This window comes from Triticum dicoccoides, chromosome 4B (assembly GCF_002162155.2).
Source record: "Triticum dicoccoides isolate Atlit2015 ecotype Zavitan chromosome 4B, WEW_v2.0, whole genome shotgun sequence".
NCBI classification, from domain to species: domain Eukaryota; kingdom Viridiplantae; phylum Streptophyta; class Magnoliopsida; order Poales; family Poaceae; genus Triticum; species Triticum dicoccoides.
Genome location: NC_041387.1, coordinates 615,979,556 through 615,990,966, shown reverse-complemented (window position 1 = coordinate 615,990,966; position 11,411 = coordinate 615,979,556). Strand labels below are relative to the sequence as shown.

Genomic DNA, 11,411 nt, shown 5'->3' with positions numbered 1-11,411 from the left:
GAATCCGCCTTGACGTGACCAGACTGCCTACTTTTTTTTTGAGAAGACCAGACTGCCTACTGAGCTCAATGGCCCATCTATGTTGGGCTTTTATTCGACCACGGCCTAAACAGACCGAAACGTGGCCTCTCAGAGCAACGAACCGAGCAGAGTTGCGCCGTGCTAGCGCAGCAGAGCTATCGTTTCGTTTAGTCCCACCTCGCCCAGCCACGACGGAAGGGAGGCGAAGACACGCTATATAAGGAGACCCGCGGCAGCCGGTATAAGCATACCTTTCTCGGCCTTTTGGCTAAGATCAAGTGTAGTATCTGTTCTTATCAGTTTAATATCTGATATGTGGGCCATGTGTCTACAATAATATTAAATTTATTTTTTGTGGGGAAGGGCCCACCACAGTAGCTTGCTGCTGGGGCCCTTGCGTGTCGCCCAGGCGTTGCACTACTGCCTGGGCCGGCGCACCCCTACCAAATCAAATTAAAAAATTGTTTCTCTTGCCTTCTTCAGAACAATGAGCTGATGTTCGCTTCGAAAGCCAATTCTGAATCTAGTTGCGCGGATTGCTGCAAGAAAATACTACTGTCCTCGCACTCTCCATGGCTTGGTCATCGGGGGTTCCAAACAAAATCAGAGTTTTTGGGTGGCTGTTGCATCTGTTCCTCCTCTGCCCCAAAGCCGAAGTTGTTTGGCGTGCCCTTGGCATCAGGGATGCCACACAGCACCGACATCAAGCTCATTTTGAAGATCGATGTCCCTGCAACCCTCCATGACACCGCTGTTCCTCTGGAAGATCTGGGATGCATTGGTCTTTAGACAAATGCCATTTAGCAGTTAGCAGGAACAAGCGCCAGCTCTCACGGCCCAACTATGTTTTGATTGAAAGAAGAAAATCAAATCTATTGAAAACAAAACCTGTGTAAGTCGATTTTGGTTGTGCTGAAGTTCTGTTGGACCGTTCAATCACAATCCAACGGCAGAACAAAAATCGGCTTGCACAGAGTCGCCCACATTTGGTTTTCGAATTTCTCAGCTGACGGTGAATAAAATACATCATGGATGGAGCAGGGCAGGTGCTACTGCTAGCTAGCAGGATCGCCGTGGAAAGACGGAGCTAGCACGTCGCGGATCAACTCGTCGAAGTTGCGGCGAGAAGAACCGCCGGGCTCGGTCGCCTTGAGTGCCTTCTCCCTCCACTCCCGCGCCTTCTTCTTCATCACCTTCCCCTTCTCCCCGTCCATGACCTCCGTGATGAGGTCCGTGATGGCGTCGCGCCGGACGCTGCCGTCGATCTCCATGCCGACGCCCCATTCGGTGCACTGGTACCGGCAGTTGGTCTGCTGGTCCGCGAAGAACGGCCAGCTGATGACGGGCACGCCGCCGCACATGCTCTCCAGCGTCGAGTTCCAGCCGCTGTGCGTCAGGAACGCGCCCACGGCCGGGTGGCGCAGCACCTCCTGCTGCGGGCACCAGGAGGCCACCAGCCCGCGCCCCGCCGTCTCGTCCGAGAACTCCGGCGGAAGCACGGCGGTGTCGCCCTTGACGAGGTCCGGGCGGATGACCCAGAGGAAGTGCCTGCCGCTCTTGGCGAGCCCCCACGCGAACTCCACCAGCTGCTCGTTGGTCATGACGGTGATGCTTCCGAAGTTGACGTACACGACGGAGCCGGCGTCCTTGTCGTCGAGCCACGGGAGGCACTCCTCCTCCGGCTTCCAGAGGCTCATGCTGATGGTGGAACTTGGACCCTTGAGCGGCGCCAGCAGCGAGACCGGGCCGATGGTGTAGACCTTGGGCAGGCCGAGCGCCTCCATGGCCGCCACTGCCTCGCCCTCGAGGTCGCCGAAGGTGTTGACGATCACGGCTGACGCGCCGGCCGCGCGCTCCGTTATACGGAGCGCGAAATGCAGCATGTAGTCGTCCGGTGCCGGGCTGCGTATGAAGCTCGGGAAGTCCCTGAACCTCATGTTCCTCAGGCCTGGCACGTCCTCCACCGGCGTGTCAAGGTACTCGTCCGTAAGCTGTTCGACGTCTTTGATCGGCGCGAGGCCGCGGGCGAAGAGGAGGCGGTAGTGGCGGAAGCCGAGGAAGCTGATGGCGCTGGCCGTCCACAGCTGGACGTAGGGGAGGCCGAGCTCCCTGGCCGCCTCCATGGAGAAGTCCATGACGACGTCGGAGACGACGCAGGTCACGGGCGGGCCGCCTGCGTTGAGGTCCACGAGGAGGCGGCGGAAGGGCCCGAGGCAGGTCTCCGTGGTGGACTCGCACAGCGACGCGACGTCCTGCGTGACGTCGTCGTCAGACGGCGGCAGGCCGTCCGGGATGGTGGCGAAGCGGAAGCCCGGGACGCCGGCCACCGCGGCGGGGCCGCGGGAGCGAACGAGGCGGGCGTGGTTGTACTCGGTGTTGACGAAGGTGACGTGGAAGCCGCGGGCGTGGAGCATCTTGGCCACGTCGAGCATCGGGATGATGTGCCCCTGCGCGGCCGCCGGCAGGCACACGGCGTGCGGTCTCTCGGCCGGCGCCGGCGGTGCAGAAGAAGCCATTTCCCCGTGCTTTTGGAGCCGAGACCAAGACAGAAAGGGTTTTTGTTGCTGCCGAGGATTCGAGTACTTGGGTGGCTCTATCTCAGCATTGTGTTCGATTTATTTATAGGCAATAGGATAGCAATCACAGTCACGTCTTTGAATTGGTATCCTGCCATGTAGGAGTGGAAACGCAAGTGATGACGTCGATAGGTTAGGTTTGACTCCATATATTGCTTATCATATCTCCGGGAGGATGCAAACTTTCAGTGGTGAACATCTTACTCGGCCAAAAGTCTAAAATGGCAGGTACTCCCTCTCTAAAGTAATATAAGAGCGTTTTTACGGAGAGAGTAGTAAATTTGAGCAACACAAGTACTAACTGACATAGTGTAATGAATGCTGGCCTTTGATTGCTGATGCTTTCTATAATTCTATTGTGCAAAAAGATTACTATATGGGATCCTCCAATTAGTGTATCATGGCATAAAAAAGGGGCATACTAATGCATATAGTAATTGTCTCTTCTAAACAAATCATACACTTTATTCATGAAATCAAATGGGTCGCATTAATCAACTCTACATACTTGAAGATGAACGTATGAATTCTAGGGAGTACAAGGATCTGCCATATTTAAATAAAGGGTTTTAGCGCAGTAGAAAAACAAATTCAACATGTATGGATGACTCAAACAAATTTGGGTCCCTTGAAAAATATAAACGGAACAAATCCAAAGGTCCTTTTTGAGGGAGAACCAAATCAAAAGTTATTTTCTTATATCTAGAACAAACTATTGTCGATGGATTCTCAAAATCTGTTTGAAGGAAATGAAATCCGATTGAAAACAAATGCAATAATCTAAAATTGTATGTAGCAATCCCATTCACGTGTCAAATTAGTAGTTTGTCAGCCTTGCAAACATGTTTATGCATATACAAGTTAAAATGATGTCAACTCGGTATCTCAGAGGTGCTCATAGGGGCAAGGTGCGCGTGCGTGCGTTTAGTGCATGTGCGTGTATGTGCATATGCAATTGTACTGTATTAAAAGAATGTACTTTCTAAATTCTTTTATTTTATTTAGTTTTGCTAAAGCACATCTAGATGTGCTATAAGTATTGCACATCTAAGTGCTATGTCATTGATTTTACGCTAAGATTCGTGCAAGCATTTATTTTGTCTTTTTTTCTTTTCTTTCTAGTTTGATTGACTCACTTAGATGTGCAATAATGAAGGCACATCTAGATGTGCCCTATTTCATGTAATACTCAATATGTCAAGAGTTCTTAGCAATATATTTCCCCAATATTAATCGGCACCTTTCCAAAAAGAATTATTGCCTTCCCCACAAATTTGTTTTTGCCTATTTAGTAATCTTACCTCTTTCAAGGTAAGAGATCATATGGCAATTGGATCAAATAAAAAAATACATCTAGGTCCGTAGACCACCTAACAACGACTACTAGCACTGGAGTGAGCCAAAGGTGCACCGCCTTCTTTGTCCATCCCTTATCGGAGCTGGACAAACCTTGTCGTAGTAGACAGTTGGAAAGTCGTCATGCTAAGACCCCATAGGGTCGGCGCACCCGAACAACAACTGCCGTCGATGAAGATAAGCGTAGATCGAAAGGATCCAACCTGTATACACACAAACACAGACGGACGGCATCGAAGACAAATGCCGACCGAATTCCGTGAGATCTGTCAGAGAAAAGCCTCCACACGCTCTTTGATGATGCTAGAAACACCACCGGGACGGGGACTAGGCATGGAGAATCTTATTCTATCTTCAAAGAGCCGTCGCTGCCTCGCCTCTCTGAGCAGGACACAAACCCTAACAAAACTCAAAAGAGCAAGAAAAACAGAGCCCTCCCACCTGCAAGTGTCGGGATCCATTACGCCTCCATGGCCCTAAGACTACATAAGACAAAGTAGACCGGCGGCGGCACCTACGGAAGGCACGAGAAATGCTAGCCAAAGGATCCTCTTTTCTTTCACGGAAAGAGAGAACTCTTGCACGTTTTTGGCAGTCGACAACTCTGAAATATGGGATGGAATCATGTATCCGATTTACCCATAAAAGAGCAGGATTGTAGGAACCTTGTGGCATCTTGACACAAATGATACTTTCTACATTATAGGAAACCTCACATTCATACGTTTGTTATTTGGATAAAGGAACTCTAAACTAAGAGAGTGATTTCCGCAAAAAGAAATACAGCAAAGGAACAACCCATCTGATGCTAAGTTGCTAATTGTTGCATTTGAAATGTAAATAAACAAATCATTGGTAATAATAGAGCAAAAACAAATCAATGGGCATTCCATGCAAAGTTTTTTTTTGGCATGGTAATACATGTCTCATTCATATTATAAAGATCAAAGTACAAGTCACGTAAGGACCGACATGACAAAACTGAATAGATAACAGAACATCTCTGAGCTTCACATCAACGCTCGTCACCTGCCTCCGGCACCACCATAGCAGCCACCGAAGAAAAGAATGACGGACCACCTCCTCACCCGAGCTCGACACGGCTCCATTTGTTTAGTAGCATGTAAAAAGGTGGATCAATCGTATGTAAGGGCATGCATGTCTTTGTTTGAGTATGTTATATAGACAGTTAGGCCCTCCCCGACCCCCGCGTCGCCCTCCTCCCCTGGCGACACGGGGGAACCAGCCGCCGCCCAGCAGGCCCCCTCCCCGCCGGCCTCTCCCGCTCGCCGACACCGGAGGGTCGGCCGGCGAAGCCATGCCGGACCCAGGATGGCGGCGACCGGGCGGATCTGACGTACTACTCAGCGGGGCGCCTCGTCAAGCTTCGGCTCCCCTGTCGGCCGCCCTCCGCCAGCCATGCCCTGTGTCAGCGCGTCCCCAGTGGCCTCGTACACCCCAGCCCTCGCCCGCCCTCCCTGCCACCGGCCGCTGCGAGCTCTTGCCCCTGCAAGGTGCCTCTGCCTTCCCCCGTCTCCGCGTCAGATCTGTCCGTTCTACCACCGGCATCCTCTCTGTTGACGGCGCCGAACCCGGGATTGGGGATGGCATGCTCCTTTGCTAGCTAGGACAGTCCTTGCGGTGCTCGCGACGACGCTCTTCTCCTTCCGAGCCGCGGCCATGGCTTCAAGGTGCGCCTTTTTGGTGTGCTTCAGGTGGTGCCTCCCTAGCGTCGGCCGGCCCTTGCGGCGTGCCTGCTGGTGTTCTGCGAGCGCTTGTGCCTTTGCGTTGGAACCCTCGTTGGTGTTGCTCCGGACCCGGCGGACCTCGACCTACGTTTTCTAGTGTCCTTGGGTTGCCGGTGTCTCTTCCAGCGCGACGCCGGCCCCGTCGCTAGTGAGGCTGCGTCTCCTCCCGCCTCTATAGCTTGCCGGTGTCTTGACGGCCTCGGCCCCGGTGGCCCGGATCTGCATCTCCTCCAGCTTCTGGCTTGTCGGCATCGTCGGGTGCCGTCGTGTTCCCTGCATCGGCCCCCTTTGCCCTGCCAACTACCCCAACCCCGGCCACCTCGCTGCCCCACTCCTCATCATGTCCAAGGTTCGTGTGTCTAGCGTGGCTCCTGTCGGTGTCAAAACCGGCGGATCTCGGGTAGGGGGTCCCGAACTGTGCGTATAAGGCTAATGGTAACAGGAGGCGGGGGACAAAATGTTTACCCAGGTTCGGGCCCTCTCGATGAAGGTAATGCCCTACTTCATGCTTGATTGATCTTGATGATATGAGTATTACAAGAGTTGATCTACCACGAGATCGTAGAGGCTAAACCCTAGAAGCTAGCCTTTGATTATGATTGTTCTTGTCCTACGGACTAAACCCTTCGGTTTATATAGACACCAGAGGGGATAGGGTTACACAGAGTCGGTTACAGAGAAAGAAATCTTCATATCCGAATCGCCAAGCTTGCCTTCCACGCAAAGGAGAGTCCCATCCAGACACGGGACGAAGTCTTCTATCTTGTATCTTTATAGCCCAACAATCCGGCACATGTGTATAGTCCGGCTGTCCGAGGACCCCTTAATCCAGGACTCCCTCAGTAGCCCCTGAACCAGGCTTCAATGACGATGAGTCCGGCGCGCAGATTTGTCTTCGGCATTGCAAGGCGGGTTCCTTCCCCGAATACTTCAAAGTAGATCTTGAACATAAGAATCGTGTCCGGCCCTGTAAAACAAATTCCATACACCACCGTAGAGAGTATAATGTTCTCACGAGTCTAATCTGCTGACAACTGTTCCATAGCGTGAAATCACGTCGCGGCCCGGTCTTTATTCGAACCGTTTTTATCATGCCCCTCCGTATTTCGAGGTGCGGTTTTATTGGCACGTCTTGTCAAAGCAGAGATCGCATCTCGTTATCATGGGATTCTCATCAATACGGGCGTGGATAACCCAATTGTTCCGTTGGTATGATTCCTTGGGAATAGGCAAGTTTCAAAGGCCACGCAGGGGATGTTTGATATTCGTCCTCTTTATAAAGAGGGCAAGACCTGTCTTTTTCTTTCCACGCTTAATCCTCTCCTCCTCCCTCCTCGAGTTCCAACACCCGAGGTTTAGCCGAAGAACTTCGGACCTCCGACTATGTCCGGATCCATTCTTCGAGGCTGGTGGACGGCCTCTTCTGTCACAGAGGAGGACATCATGAAGCTTAGGGAGGCAAGGTACTTGACTGCGGAAATCCTTCACAGGCTTCCTGCTCAAGGGCAGGTTATCCCTACTCCCAAATCCAATGAGAGGGTCGTGTTTATCCCTCACTTCCTCCGAGGGCTAGGCTTCGGTCTTCATCCCTTTGTTAGAGGGCTCATGTTCTATTACGGGCTAGATTTTCACGATCTAGCTCCGGACTCCTTCCTTCACATCTCGTCATTCATTGTCGTGTGTGAGGCCTTCCTCCGCATCACTCCACACTTTGACTTATGGCTCAAGACCTTCAATGTGAAGTCGAAGACAATCGACGGGAGACACGCGGAGTGCGGAGGTGCTACAATAAGCAAATTTACCAATGTTTTATGGCCAAAGGGTTCCTTCCCGGAAGCTTCCGACCTATGGCAACGAGAGTGGTTTTATATTACAGCACCTCGAGGTAGAAAGTGGGCGGCTGCACCTGTCTTCCGGTCCGGTCCTCCGCCGCAGCTTGCATCGTGGGTCAACAAGGGGCTGGACTGGGGATCGCTTGATGAAGTGCAGACATTGCAAGGCCGTATTCAGGATCTCATCAAGAAGGACATCAGTCTTGTCAAAGTAATCCAAGTAATGCTAGTCCGTCGGGTCCTACCATGCCAGTGACGACCACTCCGTATGTGGGAGTTCAATTCGGAAGGACCGTGGACCATTCAACACTTCTTCGGCATGATGCTTGAAGGGATGTATAAATTATTCTTCGGATCACGAAAAAAGTGTCCGGACACTACAAAGGACGCATGCCTCGATTGCAACCATCCAGATATCCCGGTAAGTACTCAACAACCGAACATATTTCCATTATGTTTATCATAACATTACTCTGAAAAACCATCCTAGGTCAGGGCTGGATAAAGAAGGCGGAGAGGATCAGGTGTTCGGCCCCTCTTCCCAAAGATTCAGCGGATCCGGTATTAACCAAGATGCTGGCTCGTGCACCTTATCAAGTGCCATCGGGAGAGGACAAGGAGAGGAGTGGGGAGGTCAAAAGTGGCCTCCATACCGGAGGTACGTCACGCACCGTATCTGGGGAAATTGGAACTCCCGTGTCGAAGGATGAACGGGGAGGAGAATCTAATATTCCCTCCCCCCACAGGAAGAGAAGGGCCGCCCCCCGAAGACTTGAAGGCGGAGGCTTCTAAGCGAGTGAAGAAATCCCTATCAAGGGGCCCTGATTCAGGAGGCAACATTGCCGTATAGTGCCCATAAGGGGGCCAGCCTTTAGCCGATCCGTAAGTGAACAAAGGTGTTTTATAAGAATACCCCGTTCTTTTCCTATTTGTGGGAGTAATATTTGAGATGCGTGTTATTGCAGTTCGGCCTATAGCCTTCCTCAACAATCTTCGTCCTCGGGGGATCTTCTTCTGGAGATGATGGAGAGTGAAACGCCTCCTCATTCTTCCCCGCCCCATAAGGCGGACGGCCCCGAGGTGTCATTCCGGAGGATCTCTCCTGATCCGCAAAGGAGGACACGACCAGAAGGTGACTCTTCGGCCGCCCGAGGTCCGGGGTGTTCGACTCCTAGAGAGACCGACAACAAAAGCCCCAGACTATCCGATATACAACCGAATATGTTGACGGGCCTTCTGCGGCGAGCGCCTGTCTCAGAGGAACATCGTACCTTGATATGTCTCCAACATATCTATAATTTTTGATTGTTTCATGCTATTATTTTACCTGTTTTGGATGTTTATGGGCTTTACTTTACACTTTTATATCATTTCTGGGACTAACCTACTAACCGGAGGCCCAACCTGAATTGCTGTTTTTTTTTGCCTATTTCAGTATATCGAAGGAAAGGAATATCAAACGGAGTCCAAACGGAATGAAACCTTCGAGAGCGATCTTTTTGGAACAAACGCAATCCAGGAGACTTGGAGTGGACGTCAAGAAGCAGCTGAGGCGGCCACGAGGGTGGCCGGCGCGCCCAGTAAGGTGGGCGCGCCCCCTGCCTCGTGGGCCCATCGTGGCTCCCTTGACCGACTTCCTTCGCCTATATATATCTACATACCCCGAAAACATCCAGGAGCACCACGAAAAACTATTTCCACCGCCGCAACCTTCAATCTCATTTTGAAGATCGATGTCCCTGCAACCCTCCATGACATCGCTCTTCCTATGGAAGATCTGGGATGCATTGGTCTTTAGACAATGCCATTTAGCAGTTAGCAGGAACAAGCACCATCTCTCACAGCCCAACTATGTTTTGATCCAATCAAAGAATAAATCTATTGAAAACAGAACTTGTGAAAGCAGTCGATTTTGGTTGTACTGAAGTTATGTTGGACCGTTCAATCACAATCCAACGGCAGAACAAAAATCGGCTTGCACATAGTCGCCCACATTTGGTTTTCGAATTTCTCAGCTGATAGTGAATAAAATACATCATGGATGGAGCAGGGCAGTGCTACTGCTAGCTAGCAGGATCGTCGTGGAAAGACGGAGCTAGCACGCCACGGATCAACTCATCGAAGTTGTGGCGAGAAGAGCCGCCGGGCTCGGTCGCCTTGACCGCTTTCTCCCTCCACTCCTGCACCTTCTTCTTCTTCGCCTTCCCCTTCTCCCCCTCCATGACCTCCGTGATGAGGTCCGCGATGGCGTCGCGCCGGACGCTGCCGTCGATCTCCATGCCAACGCCCCATTCGGTGCACTGGTACCGGCAGTTGGTCTGCTGGTCCGCCAAGAACGACCAGCTGATGACGGGCACGCTGCCGCACATGCTCTCCAGCGTCGAGTTCCAGCCGCTGTACGTCAGGAATGCGCCCACGGCCGGGTGGCGCAGCACCTCCTGCTGCGGACACCAGGAGACCACCAGCCCGCGCCCCGCCGTCTCGTCCGAGAACTCCGGCGGCAGCACAGCGGTGTCGCCCTTGACGAGGTCCGGGCGGATAACCCAGAGGAAGTGCCTGCCACTCTTGGCCAGCCTCCACGCGAACTCCACCAGCTGCTCGTTGGTCATGACGGTGATGCTGCCGAAGTTGACGTACACGACGGAGCCGGTGTCCTTGGCATCGAGCCACGGGAGGCACTCCTCCTCCGGCTTCCAGAGGCTCATGCTGATGGTGGAACTCGGACCCTTGAGCGGTGCCCAGCGAGAGCGGGACGATGGTGTAGAAGTTGGGCAGGCCGAGCGCCTCCATGTCCGCCACTGCCTCCCCCTCGAGGTCGCCAAAGGTGTTGACGATCACGGCAGCCGCGCCGTCCGTTCCTCCGCTATACCGAGCGCGAAATGCAGCATGTAGTCGCCCGGGGCCGGGCTGCGTATGAAGCTCGGGAAATCCTTGAACCTCATATTCCTCAGGCCTGGCACGTCCTCCACCGGCATGTCAAGGTACTCGTCCGTCAGCAGGTTGACGTCTTTGATCGGCGCGAGGCCGCGGGCGAAGAGGAGGCGGTAGTGATGGTAGCCGAGGAAGCTGATGGCGCTGGCCGTCCACAGTTGGACGTAGGGGAGGCCGAGCTCCCTGGCCGCCTCCATGGAGAACTCCATGACGACGCAGGTCACAGGCGGGTGGCCAGTGGCGGGGTCGTTGAGGTCCACGAGGAGGCGGCGGAATGGCCCGAGACAGGTCTCTGTGGTGGACTTGCACAGCGACGCGATGTCCTGCGTGACGTCGTTGTCAGAGGGCGGCAGGCCGTCCGGGATGGTGGTGAAGCGGAAGTCCGGGACGCCGGCCACCGCGGCGGGGCCGCGGGAGCGAACGAGGCGGTCGTGGTTGTACTCGGTGTTGACGAGGGGCTGTTTGGTTTGTGACTAACTTTGCCAAATGTTGCCACACCTAAAGTTAGGCAAGTTTGGTGTTCTCGGTGCATCATGGGCTGTTTGGTGTTCTCGGTGCCTTGAGAATGGTCATCGAGCACGTGAGTGCCGCAATCCCTGGCGTCCCCTCGGCTTTTTGGGAAGCCCTACCGTATCAACATTGCCACGCCTCCCCGGGCACCAACAAGCTCTAGCTCCTCGCAAGGTCCAGAAAGAAGCCTCGCCCCTCTCGAAGACGTTTTGTCGTGATTCTTGGGCATCGATTGTTGCTGCTCCTGCTGGCTCTATGGCCTCGACGGATTTCCCTGTGCGGCCTGCCTTGGAGCGGCAGGCCAAGCTGTTGCGCTCTGAGCTTCTTGGTATGACATCCCTCCAGCTTCAGGAAACGGTCCAGCCTCTTCGTGATGTCATACCAAGAGTTGCATGATCTCCCTCACACAACTCAGGCCTGAGTTGCGGGAGTTGTGT

At 53.2% G+C, this 11,411-nt stretch overlaps 1 protein-coding gene, 1 non-coding gene and 1 pseudogene across 2 annotated transcripts; 1 reads left to right on the top strand and 2 right to left on the bottom strand.

Annotated features, from left to right (window-relative positions):
- Nucleotides 1-268: 268 nt before the first annotated feature.
- LOC119296618 lies at nt 269-464 on the top strand. The gene has a single exon (XR_005145340.1). It is a non-coding gene; the product is annotated as a U2 spliceosomal RNA (small nuclear RNA).
- Nucleotides 465-867: 403 nt separating this feature from the next.
- Nucleotides 868-2,595, bottom strand: LOC119291780 (7-deoxyloganetin glucosyltransferase-like). Its single transcript, XM_037570588.1, has one exon. The coding sequence runs from the start codon at nt 2,535-2,537 to the stop codon at nt 1,077-1,079; it is 1,461 nt and encodes a 486-aa protein (XP_037426485.1). The 5' UTR covers nt 2,538-2,595; the 3' UTR covers nt 868-1,076.
- Nucleotides 2,596-9,596: 7,001 nt separating this feature from the next.
- The window catches only part of LOC119292901, a 3,150-nt pseudogene continuing 1,335 nt past the window's right edge, over nt 9,597-11,411 (bottom strand).

Coding starts and splice junctions, on each gene's coding strand:
- LOC119291780 (XM_037570588.1), bottom strand. CDS start 2,537: ATGGCTTCTTCTGCACCGCCGGCGCCGGCCGAGAGACCGCACGCCGTG.